General features: G+C 43.6%; 1 protein-coding gene across 1 annotated transcript in view; it reads right to left on the bottom strand.

The window, feature by feature from the left end:
- Positions 1-5514: 5514 nt before the first annotated feature.
- The window catches only part of LOC144829508 (putative defense protein 3), a 95909-nt gene continuing 79283 nt past the window's right edge, over positions 5515-22140 (bottom strand). The window contains exons 5-6 of the mRNA XM_078688710.1: positions 8328-9002; positions 5515-8269 (exon numbers count right to left, since the gene is read on the bottom strand). Of these exons, the coding sequence (XP_078544836.1) occupies positions 8878-9002 (125 nt within the window). The 3' untranslated portion in view covers positions 5515-8269; positions 8328-8877. The remainder of the gene's footprint in view (positions 8270-8327; positions 9003-22140) is intronic.

Genomic DNA, 22140 nt, shown 5'->3' with positions numbered 1-22140 from the left:
TAAATTTAGTTTCTTAACTATAACAGCTCTGTGACCTTGGTGTTTACAGTTAATTTCTACGGATTTTTAATGCTATTTCCTAACTCTTATTCCTCTAACAATTGGTTTTTCAGTGAATTTCTAGGTTCTTTTAACATAAAATGTAATTACCATACGATAATCCAACCGCTGTGCACAGTGGGGTTTGGCCAAAGGGCCTGGGCTGTTGCCAACAACCTACTTGCAGCTAACCCCATGCCCCCCACATCCTGTGGCTGGGTGCAGCAAGGGGTTGGCCAGAAGGTAAGGCCTGTGGCCAGGACCTGTGTCCAATACCTCAAAGGCAGCCAACCCAAGAGAGGAGCACTCAGGCTCCCTGGCCTGTTTCTGGCTCTGGGGACCTCATACACTAAGCCAGGCACATTTATTTAGGAGAGAGTGATACGTGGCCCATCCTCCCCCGGCCGTTTTTGGCCCCAGGGACTCCATTCTGTGGGACCCACCATTATATTTATGAGGAAGGGGGCATGCAGACAACATCCCTGGGTAGGTTTTGGCCTAGGGGCCCCATCTCCCGGGGCCTGCATATATTCTAAAGATAGGGCAGGGCACGTGTATGTGAAAGGTAGGACATGTACCGATGTGTGTAGCATGTCCTGATAGTGAAATACTGCCAATTTTGTTTTTCACTATTGAAAGACTATCTGTCCCATAGGACAGAATGGGAGTTTATTTATAACATCTTCGAATACAAGATGCACGGTGACGAGGAGGAGGGCAGCCCGGGGACGCCACAATTCAGGTAAGTGACGTATTTCTTTCAAATTAACTCTTTAATATTATATTATGAGGGAGTGTGGAGGTGGGGGTCCAATGTACCGGGGGTTGGGGCTGGCTAACTCCGTTCCACTGCGGAGTTGGCGTTTTTTTCCCTACTCCTTGTTCTCAGCGGAGCGCGGAGTAGGGAAATTTCCGCACACTCCCTGGTGGAGCGGAGTTCACTGCCCACTCTTAGACAAGATAGAAAGAGGGAGTTTAGCATGCCTGAACTCAGAATATAAAGATGCATCTTTTAGTAAAGTTGTTTGTAATATTGTGTGTTTGAAAATACCACTTTTAGAAAGTGGGTATTTTCTTGCTTAGCCATGTGCCTCTAATGGTTTGTGGATTGACAGTCTCTAGGCTATGGAGTGACAGGGGCTGGGGATGTGCATTCTCTCAGACAGTCACTGGGGAGGTATGTGTGTCCACCCTTTCCTGAATGAGTCAGGGCTGGGCTGAATAGACCAGGGCTGCATTCAGAGTTGGGGTAGGAGATTCCTTTCACACCTGAATGGGCCTGGTCGGCCTTGGACAAGGCTGTCTCTACCTTCTGCCGGGCAGCTGCCCCAGAGAGGACAGAACTTGTTTTGGCTGGGCAAAGAGCTTCTCTGCCAACAGAGAATAGGAAATTGTGAAAAAACAAATGGGGTCCAGACCCCTGACTTTTAGATCACGTTGGACTTCAAAAGGAACCTCTGCCAAGGAGAAGAGCTGGAAGAAGCAGGAGAAGTACTGTGCCTTTGCTGTGTGCTGTCTGGGGTGGGCCTGCAGTAGATGTTTCTGCCAAGGAGAGGAACTTTGTGTGTATCCTGCTTGAAAAGTATCTCCAAGGCCTTGGAAGTAGAGCTTGCCACCTGTTCAAGAGGTCTCAAGAATAGCAAAGACCTCACCATCCTTCTGAGAACCATGTCTGGATCCTGTGGTTTCAGTCACTACAGAAGAAAAGAGCAACTGACTCTATCACTGATTCCGTCACAGGTTCTATGTCATGAAGGCACCGCCGCACTTCGCACCGCATCCTTGGTCTCACCAATGCTGTCTGGATGATCGTCACCAAGCTGTTGCTTGCACCGTGTCCTATGGTACCGCACTGCGCACTGCCTCGTTTCAACCTACCTGAACATCACTGACACCGTTGCTGCCCAACCCGAACATCTCCGTCGCCTGCACCGCAAGCTGCCAGCACCGCATCGAGCACCGCCTCACCCAGCACTGTAAATCTTGGTCTCACTGACACCATCTGGACGATTGTCACCCAGCTGCTGCCTGCACCGCATCGTGAGGGCACCGGACCCTGCACCATTTTGCAAATCAACCACAACGATTGCTCCGACCAACTTGAACCAATGTGTCGGCCGCAACAAGAAAGGTACTGTTCACAAGTCTGTTAGCGCTTTAGCTGTCCCATATCGATCGGCTGGAATTGTTAGACTGTTTTCAGCTTCGCGGTAGACCAGTCAGAGCTACCGACTCAGAAGAACTGTGTTTTTAGATAAAGTTCTGCTTATTTTTCTAAACTGGTGTGGTGTCCATTTGTAGTGTTTTCACTGTGTTGCTGTATGTGTGCACAAATGCTTTACACACTGCCTCTTAGATAAGCCTGTCTGCTCGTGCCAAGCTACCAAGGGGGTGAGCAGGAGTTATTTTAGAAGTGTATCCCCCTTACCCTGACTAGTAAAAAGGGTCACTACTTGTACAAAAGTCCAAACCATTGCTAAATAGAGATCCTCATTTCTAACAATTACTATTGAGTATTTACTTTTAAATTACATGTACACATGCAAAGTACATATATAGATGTATTTCTCTGATGACAGGAATTGTAATACTCCTTTACATCTAACCCAGCCGTGGCTATCGTCTTTCTTAAAGTCACGGTTTCCTAGACATTTCAAAATGGCAGTCATGTCGGAGATACTATACTGCTCATCATTACGATTACCGCAAGCGACACTGATTACCCAGGTTATTTAAATCCTCCTGGTTACACAGTGCAATTTTGATATTGTCTCATCACAGGCGACACTGCAGTTGTGAGCTATTATACTCAAAGGTAAGAGCTTGCTGAGACGCGATAGGATTGGTGTTTGGGATGGATCGGTTTGTGTATTTCCAAGCTGTAGAGCTCTTACTATGAGACATGAGTTCAGGTTGTGTGATGACTCTCTCATCACACGTGGGGCTGTGCAATGTTCCATGGCTTTTGATGTGCTTCCTCAGTAACCTCGCAGGCAATGCACGCTAGCTACTTCTTGCATGTGAAACAGGCAGCACTAACCTAGCGGTTGGTGTGTGTTTCAAGCACTTCTAACAGGGCTGATTAAGATATATTCTATTGTGCTTGAAAGGGATACAGCACCATTCACACATAGAACATTATGCAGCTAAATATGACACCCATCTTCTTCAAACCTGTTTCATGGTTTACAGCTATTCCCTCCTACAATTGGAGTGCACATGTAATGAAGGGTGCATGTCAGTTTGCAATTTTTTTATGTTAGGAAATGTTGGGGACATATGTACAATGAACTGGCGGAGCGAGTGTTAGCTCCAAAATTGCTAACGTTGTGCTCCGTCAGTTCAAAAATGCTGGGATGCACTGTATTACAATGATACTGTCCACCACTGCAATTCCGCTGCCGCTTAATTAAGCTGCTTAGCGCCAGCCCAGGCACTCTTGCACAATGGTGCAAGGGTGCCTGTGTTGGGGGGGATGATTGTTTATGCGCAGGAAGGTGTCCCTTTTTGTTCTATAACATTCCCTACCCTAAATGCCTCTACCCCTAATCATGTTAACAAGTGATCTCATGGTTGTAAGGAATTGAATAATTTAGAAAATTGAGACATACATACGCCTGTAACTTTTCACTTCATGGTAATTTTTGTTAACATTTGATATTTACAGAAAATCATGCACAGTGAATGTAGCGTCACCTAAAGAGAACTTACTATAATGTTTTGATAATACGTATTTCTCTGAATAAGATTGTACACTCTTTGACAGTTAAGGCCATTATTTGGATGTACATGCTGTTTTATGTGTATCATATCAACATGTTGTGTATACTGTTTTTAAAAGTTTATATATATTTCATGTGTTTTTCAGTTTCGTATGCGTTTTAGCCCCGAAGCCTGTTGGATGAAAGTACATGAATAAAGGGATGGCCTTTTAAAGAAAAAGTTAAATTGAATCTCTGCATTTATGTGTTTGAACTTTGATTCAATTCTTCAACTTTGAATTGATTTGTACATTATTAGAGATGATAAGAATGAATGGGTGCTGAGTCTTCTCCTATGGTAAATGCATTTAAATGTACTGACATTTTTCATGACTGATTCGCAATATCAATTTTATATTAACCAGAAGTGCACATTAACTTTTATCTGTCGTCAACGTTGCTTGTAATTCTGAGGTCTGGAAGCCATCTTATTCTGTATACAATCAGTATACAATTGCACATTTTCTATACTGCGTAGTAAGCGTTGCCTTTTTTTGAGGATTGGAAAGTAGTGTAACTGTTCCAATCACTAGTTCATGGTTTAATTTATTTGTTTGAGATAAACGATATAAAAAGATTGCATAAAAAATAATATTTGAGAATTATATGTTGCTTCATTAGGATTTTGGGTAGAAGCTCAGATCTGTTGCTTTACAATTGGTGCATAATGGTTTGCTTACTTACAGGCTATTCTTCTGTTAAATGCAGGTTACACTATTAGGCTTCCCAAAGTGTGTTCTTTAATGTTATTTTTTCATTTAACCAGGTGACAACGTCACTGATCCCATGGTGCATCTTTAAGGAACTAAGTCAATTGTTAATGGGTAGATAAAAGAAGTAGGGTCAAACAGGACATTGGAAAATTAGACTGGCGTTAGGGTTGGTTGGAACTCTCTGACATGGAACTGTATTACATGCCTACCCTATACTAACACGCTGCCACTGGTTCAAGGAAAGCAACAACAGGAAGAAAACTCTGCTGAAAGAGACACATGTAACATTGCTCTGCTAGATCTCTTCATGTGGCGGGAATGTTCCATCCCAAATGTTTATATTAATAGGCAGATGTGCAGAATATAGGATAGGATAATAAGTTGTAAGTTGTAATCAAGTTTATTGTGCGTTGCATGACTGAGGAACAATGGAGGGCGGGTGGATGCGAAACACATAGCGGCTTATACCAAGTTTATTACATTTTCTGAAGCACAAGTGTTTCAATATTTGAAGAGGACAATTCCTACAATATGCTTGGATAGCAGAAACTACTACAGAAATCTGGGCTACCTTCCGGAAGGCCCCAAAGACCACACAAATAATCGATACATTGTTGATACTGGCTCTAAATAGAAAATGCTTAGCCTGCATATATAATACACTAAATAGAGAAGGAGGGAGCAGAGTTTGCAGCCGAAGAAAGTTGCAGCCAAGCATAGACAATCTCCTAACTGAAAAGGGATGGAATAAGGCACATTGTGGGTGAAAATGGTGTCTTTTACTGTCAGATTTAAATGAGTACAACATAACTATCTCCAATTGACCTATCTGACATCACTTAAATTAAGCATGAGCTATCCAAAACACACATCCATCTGTTCTCACTGTTGAGTGGTCATGGCAAAAGTCCTGCATATGTCTTAGCACTCTCATAACATCCAGAAATTATGCACTAATGTAATAAATAACTTAAAGGGCTTTACAGAAGAATTACTCAAGCTGATGATCAAGCGATCCATTCTTTATTGATGTGCTGAAAAACATTTTAATTTCTCTTAGCTTCTCACATTCACTAGGTAAGCAATTATGTACATAATGCGCAGTGGAAGTATACATCAAAGTTCACTGTTTCTAGGCATACACAAAATAGGAGTATTGATTTTTTCTAATGATAAAGAGCACATAATACAATAAAAAAGAAATGGGGTCAATTAGCATACTCTTACAATATGTGATATGGTGGAAAATAGGAATTTGGTGGAAAATGGTACCACCCGGGCAGATTAGGAGAGATGGTCCAAGATGAGGTAATTTTTCACCTTAATCACAGTCACAGGTATGTGTAACCAGACTATGCTAAATCATATGCATTCAGCTGAATTATCTTCAATCTGAAAACATCTATATATCACTTTTTATAAATGATTGAGCTTCAAGTTGTATGCTTCAATATATTGCTATGTTAATAATATGATCATGCTTTAAATTGCATACATCGGCATGTTCCAGGTTTCACCAACTGTTCCGGTTGAGCTAGTGTAAAGCACAAACAAGCTTGTTTAATTGATATGTAAATAAATCTGTGAAAATATAAATTATATATTTCTGAAACTGTAATACCTATAAGTGCAAAGAAGTATTGCAACACTGCAAAACATTTGAGACAAAAAGTAATTTAAATTATGGGGGTTGCATTTATGTACAGCCACAGTGGCCTCAGGCATGAAATGATGCCTTTATGAAAGCAGGTCTCCTGCAGGACTTGTCAATGTACATAAGACTCACAAAGTTGTACAAGTATGAGACCCTACCTCTAATCTGGTTTCTGAAATAGAAGTGTTAGCATAATGCATAGTCTTTGGTAATAACATATATTCTGAAAGTTTTCAGAAATACAAGTTAAGAAGAGGAATGCAACAGAAAAAACTGTAAAACACAACACAACTGTATTCATCAACAAGTGAATTAACAAACGAATGACTTTAACAGACGGGTGTAAGGGTACAGACTATCACGTTATAGCTTGTACAGTGTGTTGATTACATTTCCCATTCTGTACTATGGGGGAGCTAATGATTACCTCACTTAATTTACCACTTCTGCTTTTCAGCCTTGTATTACCCCAGCCATCCCTAATGTTAGAAGGATGTCGTTCTGAAGTCCAGAGTTTCATTGGATTCACGTTTTGAAATGTACATTTGGGCTAAATTCCTAATTTAAGTCTTGTGGAAATATTTATCAAAAGGTCTCGCTCAGATAGTATCCAGGAATGGAACAAAACCGAAACAATCTTTTAAGTTGGGAAGGCATCGACTTGGGTGAAAATACTGCCTTAAAAACATAAATTATAAAAGCTATTAAAGGGTAGCAAAAAAGTGGCTATGGTTTTCATGACATTCTTAAATAATGTATACAGATTTCCAAAAACTGGTTTATTTTTTTACAACATTATGAATAGCTTGCGAATACCATAACAACTGTATTTCTTTTAAAAATGTTTCTCCTTTATGATAATGTATATTCATTTGGTGACACTCAGTAAGCATGCACATGTTATATAAAAATCAGAAACACGTCATCTTGCCATTGTGATAATACTAAAAAAGTTACTTATAATGCTTAATAATTTTTTTTACCCTTATATAATTCATAATGTTGCTTGACCAAATTAACCTGACTTTTAAAAAGATTTCATTTATTATTCAGAAATGTAAAACAAACAGTACCAACTTTTTAAACTAAATTTATAATTTTATCAGTTTCACCAACCAATAGTTGTACAGAAGTGCAAACACATTGAAATTCTGATTGGAAAATCTAAGGCATTTCTGGTAAATGAAAAGCTTCTACATGCATGAATAATTAATGAAAAGTCTGCTTCTCTTTGTTGGGGGCAATAGCAAATCTTTTGGTGATCAAGATTTAGCACACTATTTTGCCCGCTCAAGCTTAGTATTAAAGAGTGCTCCTCGTCAGGTTCTTTGTCCCTCTTGACCAACATACATGTGATTTAGATTCCCCAATTGTACTCCCATTTTGCTTTTTTTAATATTCTCTGTATAGGTAAAATGTTGAAGTTCCTTGGAAATAACATATATAAGTATTTCATTTCTTCCTGTAATACTCATCCCTGTATTTGCCAAGGTCATTCGCCTCCTTTAACATTCAAAAGGTCGAGGAAGGTGGGAAGTCAAGGAATGTCATTCAAAACAGGATATAGTTTTGAGATAAATATTGGAAGTTTTAATACCATCTAATTATGCTATTTCCTCTGAATAGCAGTTTAGAGCAGTGAAGTGGCTTCTGTGAAATATTAAATTGTTCTTATGTGCTAAAGAGTTCAGCATCGTGATCCCTATGTTCTGACACAGGAGGTACCCTAGCATTACTTCTGATATTCTCCAACAATAACTTGCCCTTCATTTTCTTCTTGCATTGCCCTATGAGAAGAAAATCATCTGCCTCTTATTTTTACAACTGCAGTGATGGTGGTAGCTTGCTCTGTAATTCTCCTTGACTAAGAGCAAAGATGAATCTCCTGAATAACAGTGCATTTTTCTCTAAGAGGAAGGAGTTTGCATTCTCAACCTGGATCTTGATAGACCTCAAGGAAGGGTTCTTTCAGCACTCAGATGTAGTCTTTTGCTTTCTAAATCTCAAAGAATAATGATCCAGTTTAAGAATAAAGTCAGTAATACCAACTCAATACAATACAGCAGAGCACTTATCTGTCTTGCAGCTGCCTCCTAAATTCCCTCCATTATTATTATAATTGCTTATAAAGCTCATCTGACACCCTAAGGGTAACCTGGCGCTAATACATCTCTTCTTTCAGAACCCTGAAACAGCTGAGGCGCTTAATTCAGGCATCTAACACCTACCACGCTTCTGAGTGTAAGGATAACGTATCCAGAATCCAAATGAGCAAGGCCCTGCCTTCTTGTGCATTACTGCCACAGAGGACAGAAAAGTAAATAAACCACATACCCTGAGAGGTATTTGTTAAATCGTATGATTTGGTTTTTTTAAACTTCTAACTGGGTTAAGCCAAAGGAACAAGAAGAAGCATTAGAGGAAGTACTACTTGTATAGGTTTTTCCACGGGAAGTGAGGGCGAAATATCTAACAAGAAATAGAAGAAAGACTATAAGCAGAGTTTTGTAGATGAAAGTATGTCTGATGTAAGGCAAAATACCTCAAATGTAAGGAATAGGAAGAGTAAGAGAGAAGGAAGAAGTAATGTATCTTTCTGTGGCTATCCAGAAAATCTGCCATGGAAATGGTTCACACTGATCAACATTAGACACCCATCTTTTAAGAAGTTGATAATGAAGGACCATACACCAGCTGTCCAGTAGAAGAGCTAGTAAGTACAACCAAGAAAGAGAAAGAGATGCCCAGCCAGGAGCAGTAGAATTCCGGATGTCCACGTGGTCTTCTTAATGGTAGATGATCCAGAAGCGACTGCTTTACAGAGAGTTGTGCCATCTGTTAGTTCAGAAAAAATAGATATTTTTCGTAAGTACAACTTTACTTGGCAGTATAGCAAATAAGACTGCTGTGAAGTATCAATCATCATTTTCGAAACATGGCCTTAAATATTTAGAAAGTCAATTAAAAATAATTCTAAAGGTGCATAATAGCTGCAACCGAAATACCACAAGAATCTAAACCACAGTAAATTATCTCCAGCATAAAAATCGGTATATTAATCAAATACACATATCCAATTACGAATTGAGATAACTAATATAGCATAAAACATGCATGTGAAAACAACATGTACAAAAAATCGGAATTACAAGTTAGAGGCAAATCTAGCATAGGCTAAGGGACATCATAAACCCTTATTTGAAGTTACTAGTATCAGGTACGGTCAGTACAGGTAAGAGTAGTAGGTCGGTGGGGGGCTGCGGCGAGCACAAGGTAAGTGGTTTTATTTGTTTATTTACTTTATTTTCCCTATCCTGTCGTATGTCAACTTAACCCTGTCCTCATTGCTCCCACCCCACCGCTTTTACCTGTACCGGACACGCCTGGCTAGTATTGCTCTATCTACAATCAGAATGCTGTTGCCCTGACATGCAGCACCTCTTGGTATTCCACCATTATGATACAACTCCATAATGAAGAATTTACTGCCTGACGTAATTAACCCAACAAAACTCATTTTGGGGAATTGTCATAATGACGAAACACGATGTCATGATGATAAAAATACAATGATTTTCATGGAGAAGGTATACCAAACTTTGTTGGAGGCTAATGTCTGTCTGTATATGTATGTATGTATATATATCTATATCTATGTATATATATCTATCTATATATATATATATTCACTGAAAAAACCATAGGTTATAGACCATATATAGTTAGGAATTAGCATTTAAAAAACCTTATTTTACTCACACAAAACCATTGAAATTCCATATATAGTTAGTTGCACTAACTATATATCGCGCACCCGCAATCCACTGCTGATGATGTCACATATTACATCATTCATGACATGGTCAGTGACATTACTGATGACATCACTGATGACATCTCAAATGACATCACTGATGACATCACTGATGACATCATCCAGTGACTGTGTGTTTCTGTAAAGTTTAAATATGTTTTACATATTGAAGAATGAGTAGATGTATAAGTGTCTGGACGAAGGATTTAGTAGGTGCATGACTGAATGTATGAGTGAGTGATTAAATGTGTCTCACTGAGTGCATGGGTTAGTGACTAAACTGTCTTAATTTGTGCATCATTATGTCTGTTGTTCTGTAAACTGCTGCATGTGTTGATCAGTAGCTATATGATTAACTATATGGGTTATTGATTGATTGTCCAAGTATTTGTATGGGAGACTGAGTGTGTGTGTGGCTGGCTGGGAGGTGTGTGACTCTGTGCAGATCAATGTGTACTTGTATCAATGATTGTATAAGAAAGTACGTATGTGTTAGTATATGTTTGAAAATGTAAGGTGCTCTATGTTTAACTGTATAGACAAGAAAATGGAAGTGTGATTGATTCTTTACAGGACTGACTAGGTGTGTGAGTAACTCCATGGATGAGTGGCAGAGTGTGAGTGTCTGTATAGGTGTATGAGTGCATATGATAGTGTTGTAAACATGAGTGATTGTATGTATGAATGATTGTATGGGTGAATGAGTGAATGTGTGTGTAGACGTAGGAATCAGTGAGTGCGTATGTAGTAACTAGTATTGGTGTGTCAATGGTTTCAAAAATTATACTCTGTATTTAACACTGGGTGAAACAGAGGTTATATTAAAATGTGAGGAGATGCATTGTATTGTCACATGAAGGATATCATCAGTGATGTGGTCATTGATGTCAAATGAGATGTCATCAGTGATGTCATCAGTGATGTCATTTGAGATGTCATCAGTGATGTCATCAGTGATGTCACTGACCATGTCATGAATGATGTAATATGTGACATCATCAGCAGTGGATTGCGGGTGCGCGATATATAGTTAGTGCAACTAACTATATATGGAATTTCAATGGTTTTGTGTGAGTAAAATAAGGTTTTTTAAATGCTAATTCCTAACTATATATGGTCTATAACCTATGGTTTTTTCAGTGAATTTTCAAGGTTTTGTAAATGCTAATTCCTAACTATATATGGTCTATAACCTATGGTTTTTTCAGTGAATTTCAATGGTTTTTTAATAGCAAATATCATAAGCTGTCGAATGTCAAGTACGTGGTAAGTGAAAACATTTTCGTGTTTATGCACACTGATCTGCTTTGAATGGTGCCCCCCCCCTCCTCATTTCTATTAGGAGTACTCTCTCTTTGCAGATAGTGAAAGGTAGTTAACGCAGGCCTTTACCCCCGTTGTAATACGTCGTGCCTGCTTCTCTCTCCATTTGATTGATTGTTATCCAAGTATTTACTGTTTTAGAATTGGTTCTCTTTGGTTCATTCTCTATTTACAAACAAACACAGAGTCGCAATACTCTGTTTAGTCTTTGCAGATAACGAAAAATCGTGTAAAAAAAAAAGAAAAGGAATCGAGCAAAATCAGTAGGCCACTAATGGGATCTCTTTTTGACCTCGCTAAAATAGAAACATTAGGAACAATCCCTCATGACAAATACAAAACTAGTGAGATGAACTGAACTCCACACAATGATGGCTGCAAAACAGCTCGGCTCCGCCACCCACCCCGCCCAAAATAACGATAAAGAGCGGCTGCCATGATTGGTTGCGGAATGGCCACGACGGAGCTACGAAATGGTGCTGCTCTCATGCTAAACCCAGCTTCAGTCTGAAACATCCAGAAACACTGTAGACTACCAATTCGATCAGTTCCGGTAGCGCCCCAATGTAACCCGGTAGAGAAGAACTAGCCCTCCCCTCTTTGACTGATGGTTCTTGTTGCCTGTCCCTTCTGTTGTCATTTAACAGAACTATTTAGCCTGCTGAAAGGGGTTGTGTTCCGACCGCTGGTTGGTGGAGACATTTTGACTATATTCTGGACCTGCGTTGTCGCGTAATGCGTCATATGACGCGCCGCGTTAGCGCATCCGGAAGTCATCCGGGGCGCGCAGCGCGTAACGTAAGCATAACAAGTCATGTGACTTGTTAAAACTTTTCATTGGTTCATTTTACTTTTCTTATTCTAATGATGAAAGGCTTGGTCATATGACCTAAAAATTACGCTTTTTATTACTTCCGAACATTATTTTTTCTTAAATATATGTTATAATGTTCCAGGCTAATGTACTTTCCCGGAAAATTTACAACTGTCCTGCAAGTAAAATATATTCTTATTTCGAGAAAAAGAGCGTTTCTTCGTCCCATGACGGAGCCGTTGAGCAAAATAGGGTCGACCTGCTGTCTTAGTCGCCGATACGCCTGAATATGAGATTCTTATCGATCACTTTATGTTGCAGGAGTAGAAAACACAACAGCCCTTGACCATTTATCTTTACTGCGTTCCTTCGTATTATACCTTTTACCCTTCATGTAATTGGTCTGCTTTATTTCACTTGCCTTTTAATGATTCTAAAACAGTGACTATTATTAAAAACTTTACCAATGTATATACTACTACCATGTTTTCTTTTAAAAACCTTTATTGTGAAAATTTCATTATACAAATACGAGCCTATAACCACGTGGGCCGGCCACGGAGCAAACTGTAATCGTATATGATGAGTAGACATTTACACTGTAGAGGAACGTAACGGGCGGGCCATTAGGTTGCAAGAACTAAGGTGTCTAACAGTTACGGAATCGGTGGACGTACATTTTATAATTAAAATACGACAGGGCCAGTTACAATAAAATTATCTAGATATACATTTGCGGGCAAGTACCATGGGTGACGTTAATTCGAACTTTCAATAGTACAGTAATCAATAACACATCAGAACTTAATATCAATAGGGATGTCGAAATATTCAATCAATTCTCGTCCCCGCCCGCCATGTGCTTCAAAACTGCATACGTATCTCGTGATTTCAAGGTTCTGCAACCAGTACACAACAAGGAGTTACGAGTCCCATTTATTCCGGCGCCATTTTGGGCGAGGACGGGCAGGTCCAGGATATAGTCAAAATGTCTCTACCAACCATCGACTATGATGATGTTCATATGCTGTATTTATTAGAGTAACACTCATCTGTCCACATGAAATTAATTTGCCACAATCTAAACATGTCATTTTAATCTTTCCAAAGTTCTTCTAAATATTTGGGACCGTTTCCCTTGCCTCTGATGCTGTCAGTGCCACTTCTTTGATGAATGTACTAGCAGGTCAGGGGTTCTCCTCCAAATCTCTCTTTTATGCAGCACTATAATTAATTGGTGCCACCTCTCCATATGACGATGCATGGTATAGTTACCATAACTATATTTTTTTTCGGTTCCTCTGGAGAGTTCATTGTGGCAGATGAAGCGTGTAACGTACCGGGCATTTACCTTTTTTGCATGTACAGGAAAGGAAAAAAAATCAAGCGTCCGAGTTCTAAGGTGTCCCAGGGCCATTTTAGTGGACCAGGCCCAAATCCAAAGAACAGGCCGCCATTTTGAGAGTCCTGTTGCAGCCGCCTGTCGCTGTAGCATCAAGAGCAGCCGAAACTCAGCTGAATGGCAACTGAAACGGTAAAGGGGCGCCCCACTACAGCAGACGAGCCTCCACCTAGGAAGGCCCGTTCACGCCGCCTCCCCCCCCCTTCGGGCACCCCACGCCGTTATTCGGAGCAGTATTGTAGGATGGCCACACCAGTGCGGCAACTTGCTAGACATCACCTCGGTGGTAACCGAATCTCAGCGCCTTGTGGTGTCTTCTATTCAGAAAACATTGTTGTGCTGCCTTCGACCTATTCGCCGCAAGTGCGCACGCAACTCAGCTGCATAGCTTGCTAGACACCACCTCGGTGCTAACCGAATCTCAGCGCCTTGTGGTGTCTTCTATTCCAAAAATATTGTTGCGCTGCCTTTGGCCCCATTCGCACATCGGTCCGCTACTGACGCCATCTCACAGGCTAATGGGGCGCCCCACGCCGAGTTTCAGCATTGTAGGATGACCACACCAGTACAGCAACTTGCTAGACATCACCTCGGTGCCATCCGGATCTCGGCGCCCCACTGCAGATGAAGTGCCTCTCAACTATGAAACCACCACGGTGACATCCGGATCTTGGCGCCTTGTGCTGGTTCCGGCCTATTCACACATCGGTCCGCTACTGACGCCACCTCACAGGCCAACGGGGCGCCCCACGCCGAGTTTCAGCATTGTAGGATGGCCACACCAGTACAGCAACTTGCTAGACATCACCTCGGTGCCATCCGGATCTTGGCATCTCAACGCCTAGTGGTATCTTCCATACAGAAAATATTGTTGCGCTGCCTTTGGCCCCATTCGCACATCGGTCCGCTACTGACACCATCTCACAGGCCAACAGGGCGCCCCACGCCGACTTTTACCATTGTAGGATGGCCACACCTGTGCCACAACTTGCTAGACACCACCTCGGTGCCATCCGGATCTTGGCATCTCAGCGCCTTGTGGTGTCTTCTATTCAGAAAATATTGTTGCGCTGCCTTTGGCCCCATTCGCACATCGGTCCGCAACTGACACCATCTCACAGGCCAACAGGGCGCCCCACGCCGACTTTTACCATTGTAGGATGGCCACACCAGTGCCACAACTTGCTAGACACCACCTCTGTGCCATCCGAATCTTGGCATCTCAGCGCCTTGTGGTGTCTTCTAGTCAGAAAATATTGTTGCGCTGCCTTTGGCCCCATTCGCACATCGGTCCGCTACTGACGCCATCTCACAGGCCAACGGGGCGCCCCATGCCGACTTTCAACATTGTAGGATGGCCACACCAGTGCGGCAACTTACTAGACACCACCTCGGTGCCATCCGGATCTTGGCGCGTTGTGCTGCCTTCGGCCTATTTGCACATCGGTCCGCTACTGACGCAAACTCACAGGCCAACGGGGCGCCCCACGCCGACTTTCAGCATTGTAGGATGGCCACACCAGTGCTGCAACTTGCTGGACACCACCTCGGTGCCATCCGGATCTTGGCGCGTTGTGTTGCCTTCGGCCTATTCGCACATCGGTCCGCTACTGACGCCGCCTCACGTGCCAACGTATTTTCTCCGCATTTTATACCCTATGCCGCATAACAGGTCATGTGACTTGTTTATAAAACTTTTCATTGGTTCATTTTACTTTTGGTTTCCTAATGATGGAAGGCTTGATCATATGACCTAAAAACAACACTTTTCATTGGATGAAAACTTTTTTTTTTTTCCAAACGATGAAAGCCCCACCTTGTTTCTGGATGTTTCAGACTGAAGCTGGCGTCAGCATGAGAGCACCACCATCTCGTAGCTCCGTCGTGGTCATTCCGCGAGCAATCATGGCAGCCGCTCCCCACCGGAAACCTGCAGGAGTCGGGGGCCCCCAAGACTTTTGTAGAATCTTCAAGGCGGAGGGGACGCTTTCTAGAATGGGGTCCAAGACCTAGCAGACAAGCGTCTGATTTCCAAGGTGTCCCAGGGCCATTTCAGTGGACCAGGCCCAAAAAGGAAACAGCCTGCCGCCATTTTGAGAGTCCTGTGACAGCCGCCTATCGCTGCACCGCAAGAGTGGGCGCAACTCAGCTGAATTGCGGCTTTTGACACAGTGGACCAAAAGCGGACGGAATGGCAACTGAAACGGTAAAGGGGCGCCCCACTACAACAGACGAGACTCCACCTGGAGAGGCCCGTTCACGCCGCCTCCCCCGGGGCGCCCCACGCTGTTATTCGGAGCAGCATTGTGGGATACCAAAACCAGTGCGGCAACTTACTGGACATCACCTTGGTGCCATCGTTCTGCTGCCTTGGAACTATTCGCACAACAGTTTGCTACTGATGACCCACCCCCCGCGACGCCCCACGCCAGAAATCTGGACGTTGTGCTGCGTTGGGACTATTCGCACAGCCGACCGCTACTTCGTTGTTTTTCCCTAAAAATGTTTATATGTTATTACTGTTTTTGTTTTCTTGTATATATTTATAAGTTATTAAAGTTTTATAATCTTACTACTTTGTTGGAGTGCTATATATTTTTAATGTGACACATAATTGTAAAAACTTTGATGTACAAAGAGTCATCCCTGGAATCTTCCGCTTCAGGCTCGGTCCCCTCCCCAATCACAATACAGGATGGTTTTCAGATAATAGGAACGCGTCTGCTGTGACGGATCTCATCGAGTGTGGGCCTTGATCTACTATAACTCCTTTGAAGAGGGGTGATTCTTTACAGCTGGGGCCATAAACTACATCTGCAGGGCTAGCTGATACCCTAGGACCGGCCTGGACAATCGGACACAGAGGAAAAGTAGTGTCAGAGGGTGCGGAAGTGAATAGGGCGAAAGGGAGGTGTCGGGCGGGCACAGGGTGTGATTCTCAGGGAAGAGCAGCGCAGATGGGGGGTGGTTTATTACCCATGCATAAGACAGAGAGCGGGGGTGACCACTGCCTGGGGGAGATGCTTGCGAGGGTGGGGAGCCATGCTAAGGATCGACAGCGTGCACAGAGTGGGTCTGGTCAAGGCATCTAAAATGACTGCCGTGCATGACAAAAGTGTGGCATTTGAAAAAAGGCAAGATGGCGCAGACAATGTTTTTCAACACTTCCTGATTTCCTTCGAATCGAACGTTAACAGACGTTGGGGCATATTACCAAAGTTAAGCGATATTTATCCCTAACGATGCTTAGCAACGATTTTTTTACCGCTAAGCATCGTCAGAAATTATCGCAGATAAACCTTGCTATTATCAAGGTTTATCGCAAATACGATAAAAAACTACCGCAATGCATTAATATCGCTGAAAACTCAGCGATATTCATGCATTACCGAGCTAATGCTCTTAGCCATGTTATCCACCTCCCATTGGATAACATGGCTAAGAACTGCTCAGGGCAGGTGCTAGCTTTTGGAGATATTCGCGCTTATCGCGAATATTTCCAAAAGTTGATAATAGGAGATAGCGATGTTAGCGACTGTTTCCAGTCGCTAACATCTTGGCATGCCCACTTTGCATGTCATTAGTGATAAATATCACTCACATGCAAAGTGGGGCCCAAGATGGTCGCTATCTCCTACTAGCCGTCGCTAACTGGTGTTAGCAACAGCTAGGTAATACAGATATAATTTTATCTCCGCGAAGCGGAGCGCTGTTACAGATATATATCTTCTTTTTGAACGTTAATTTCTCGAAATCCACTGAAGCACATATATTGAGACCTAGCAAAGGCACATCGAGCTACCAGTCCCTACAATTTTGCCAAGTTTCGTGCAAATCCATTCAGCCGTTCGATTATTATTATTATTATTTTTTTTGCCCCGCGGGGCCCTTTTAAAACCTCCACATCAAACCTAAGAGGTCAAGGAGGATCTACTATGCCCCCTTATGGTCATTTGCCCCTTCGCTTTGGCCTCCTCTTGTCTCTCGATCCTACCGAGAGACAAGATGGCGGCCGCTACGGACTGTTTGCAATGTTTACAGACGCCGGAGAACCAATCAGCTTCGCAAACCTCCGTTACGCGAAGCGGAGCGCTGTTACAGATATATATCTTTTTTAGAACGTTAATTTCTCAAAATCCACTGGAGCACATATATTGAGACCTAGCAAAGGCACATCGGGCTACCAGTCCCTAATATTTTACCAAGTTTCGTGCAAATCCATTCAGCCGTTCGATTATTATTATTATTTATTTTTTTTGCCCCGCGGGGCCCTTTTAAAACCTCCACATCAAACCTAGGGGGTCAGCGAGGATCTACTATGCCCCCTTATGGTCATTTGCCCCTTCGCTTTGGCCTCCTCTTGTCTCTCGATCCTACCGAGAGACAAGATGGCGGCCGCTACGGACTGTTTGGAATGTTCACAGACGCCGGAGAACCAATCAGCTTCGCTTCACAAAGCTCCGTACCGCGAAAAGTCCGCGAACCGGAGCGCTGCCCGGTCCGCTGTTACAGATATATATCTTTTTTTGAACGTTAATTTCTCAAAATCCACTGAAGCACATATATTGAGACCTAGCAAAGGCACATCGGGCTACCAGTCCCTACAATTTTGCCAAGTTTCGTGCAAATCCATTCAGCCGTTCGGGCTAAAAGTGAGGCCAACCGCCCTATGGAAAACTCAATGTTAAAAACACGTTTTGGGACCCCCCTTTTTTCTCGGCCCCCCCTTGACGAACCCCCCCAAATTTTCAAGGGCTACTCAGAAACAAAATGTGCCATTTCCTGAAAATTTCAGCCAATTCCGTCCACAAACGCCAAAGTTATTAGACATAGAATTTTCAAAAATCCCATAGAGAAAAAATCCTAACTATATATACCTACTGGCGACCGCCAGTAGGTAATATATATATATATATATATATATATATATATATATCTTCTATTCGCGGGATGGTGGGGCGATGCGTTCCGCTTGTGTCCACACTCTCAAACATGAACGCAACAACAACTGCCAGCTCTTGCCGCCGAGCAACTCCCAAGGCCTGTTTTCCTGCCGACACTGCCGCTGCACCTTCCCCCACCTCCTGACCCAGACATCCACTCCCAACCCACTGGACATCAGCATACACAAACCCCTAAGCTGTATCCTCCTCAATGTGCATAAACACTCAGTAGAAGTTTGGGACCTCCTCAACACTCAATTGCCCGACGTCGCCTTCCTCACAGAGAACTGGACCAACGCCAGCTCCGCACCGGACATCGCCACCACCATCCCCGAGGGATACAAGATCCTAAGGAAAGTCCGCCCCAACCGCTCAGGAGAAGACCTTGTCATTGTTCACAAAAGCTCCCTCTGACTGGCAACCTCCAACTCGGGCTACGCCTCGCCCCCCATGGAACACATCTACTTCAGCATTCAGCCCAACCCAAGAAGGACGCTCCGCAGAACACTCCCCTATCTGCCCGGACCTCCCTACCCGTTTACCAATGCCATCGCTGACAACATCGCTCCACACGCCCTTGCCTCCACAGACTACATACTGCTTGGAGACCTGAAGTTCCACCTAGAAAACCTCAGCGACACCAACACCACCCCCCTCCTAGAGTATCTTGCCAACATTGGGCTGAAGCAACTCATCTCCACCCCCACCCACATGGCAGGACATACTCTTGACCCCATCTTCACCAGAGGAAACAACATTCGCTTCGGTCACACCACGCAACCTCTCTGGACGGACCACCACTGCGTCCATTTCTCCTTCTTGAAACCCACTGCACACAAGCTCACATTATGTCTCCGATACAGAAACTGGAGTAAAATCACTGAAGAACACCTCACCTCCACCCTCAGCTTCACTCCTCCCTTACCCCCCAGACACCAACACAGCAACAAACAACCTTCACCAATAGATAGCCAACTGAGCCAACACTCTCTTCCCCCCTCCAAAACTCCACCCGAAGACACAAAGCGAAAGCCATCTGGTTCACCACAGACCTCTGAGAATCCAAGCGCTCGTGCTGACGACTGGAAAAAGCAAAACCCTGTAAGCACGCTCTGCCAACAAGGCCGCCACCACGGCACACCACCAACTCATCAAATCTACTAAGAGAAACTTCATTCAGGACAGACTCCGCTTCAACTCCAAAAACTCCAAGGAACTCTTCGCCATCATACAAGAATTCGCTAGACCCCACAGCGGAACTACTGGCGTCCCTCCCTCCCAAGACCTCTGCAACAAACTCAGCTCCTCCTTCCACAACAAAATCAGGGTGCTGTACAACATCTTCAATGACCAAGACCACTGCACCGACCCTACACCCTCCACCACTGACGCCACCCAGCTGACTCTTCTCACCAGGACCCCTGTCACCACAGAAGACACCGCAAAGACTATGAAAAGCATCCACTCCAGAGCACCCACTGACCTCTCCTTGCCACAATTCTTCCACAGGGCCACCATCGCACCCGAACTATGACAGACAATCAACTGCGTCCTTGAAACAGCCACATTCCCCGATGACTTGAAATGCACCGAAGTCAACCCCCTCCTCAAGAAGCCCTCCGCAGACCAGACTGACCTCAAGAACTGCAGGCCCATCTATCTTCCCCCCTTGGTCACCAAAGTCATTGAGAAAGTTGTCAACACCCAGCTAACGCACTTCATAGAAACCAACAACATCCTCAACTCCTCTCTATCCAGATTTTGCAGCAACCACAACACCGAGACCGCCCTCATAGCCTCCACTGACGACATCTGAACCCTCCCCGATCAAGGCCACTCTGCAATTCTCATCCTACTAGACCTCTCAGCAGCCTTCAACACCGTCTACCACTGCACACTAGCCACCAGACTCCGTGACGCCAGTATCCAGGGAACCGCCTAAGACTGGATTCGATCTTTCCTCACAGGCAGAACACAAACAATAAGACTCCTGCCCTTCCTCTCCGAACCCATGGAGATCAGATGTGGAGTTCACCAAGGATCCTCCCTGAGCCCCACGCTCTTTAACATTTACATGACCCCCTTCCCAACCATCATCAGAAAACACGGACTCAACATAGTATGTTACGCAGATGACACCCAGCTCATCCTCTCCTTCACCAAGGAACCCGAGATCACCAGGCACAGTTTCCAAGGAGGAATGAAGGACGTCGCTTCCTGGATGAGCAGCAGCTGCCTGAAGTTCAACTCAAAGAAAAGCAGCTACCTGAAGCTCAACTCTGAGAAAACGGAAGCCCTCATCCTCAGGTCCAACCCCACCCTATGGGACAACACCTGGTGGCCCACCCACCCCTATTAACCACACCCACAACTGCAGCATCCTACTTGACTCCTATTTCACCATGAACCTCCAGATCAACATCATGTCCTCCACATGCTTCAACACCCTCGGCATACTCCGCAAGACCTTCAAATGGATCCCCCTGACTCCTGAAAGACTGTCACCCATGCACTCATCACCAGCAGACTGGGCTACGGAAACATGCTCCACACTGGAATCAACAAAACACTCCATCGCAAACTCCAGACCGTCCAGAATGACGCAGCCAGACTTGTCCTCAGCATCCCACAACATGACCACATCACCCAGCACCTTCGCGACCTCCACTGGCTCCCCGTCAAAAAAAAGAATAACCTTCAAACTGCTCACACAGGCCTACAAAGCCCTCCATAACACCGGACCCCAATACCTCAACGAAAGACTCTCCTTCCACGACCCCAAGAGAAACCTCCAGTCCGCCGACCTACCACTAGCCACGGTCCCCTGCATCCACCAGGCCAAAACGGGTGGCAGATCCTTCTCTTGCATCGGGTCCAAGACCTGGAACAAACTCCCCCACAGCATCAGACGTAGCCTGAAACTGCACCTATTCAGAAAGGACCTCAAGACCAGGGTCTTCGGATGACCACGGACCTGCCCGGACCCCCCCCCGCTCACCACCTTGAGAAACTCACGGGTGAGTAGAGCGCTTTATAAACCCCCTGATTGATTGACTGATGTTAATCAATTAATTATTTATTTACGTTGCTTTCTGCATAGCGAACAGTGATTATATATCTTAATATTGGGTTTTTTTCAGTCATTTATTTTTATTCTATTACATTTCTGTGTCTGATTTGTAAAATATTTTAAATGTTTTCCCCATGTTTCTACCTTTTACTAGGTGTGAACATATTTCCGCTATATAAAACAACAGTACTAATTGCAAAAAAATCCTCTATTTTTAAAAAACGTATTGGACGAAAAGTATAATTAGATATCCCATTAGATGTTCTGGTCGCATTCAAAGCTGTTTTTGGATCCGTATTTCTCCCAGATCAACCCCACCAGTTTTCCTCAAGATCGAACTCTTTTTAAAGCAACAGCAACAGCAACAAAACTTTTCACTATGTCTGTACCCGTATCTTTCATTATAACACCAATAAGTTTAATCTAACAATATCAGCACCTTACAGAAAGATTGGCAACTTCAAAGGTATAGGGGAAGAAAGGGGTGTTAGCCCACCTAGGTGTGCATATGTTGCTCATCTTGTGTTGTAGCTATGAAGCTGGTTTTCTGTACATATGCTTCCAATTCTTGGAGGTACTGAGCTGGAATAATACTGTTTTTGGCAGT

Source organism: Lissotriton helveticus, chromosome 4_1 (genome assembly GCF_964261635.1).
Source record: "Lissotriton helveticus chromosome 4_1, aLisHel1.1, whole genome shotgun sequence".
Classification (NCBI taxonomy): Eukaryota; Metazoa; Chordata; class Amphibia; order Caudata; family Salamandridae; genus Lissotriton; species Lissotriton helveticus.
The sequence above is the reverse complement of the archived record's forward strand: the minus strand, read 5'-3'. Positions and strand labels throughout refer to the sequence as shown.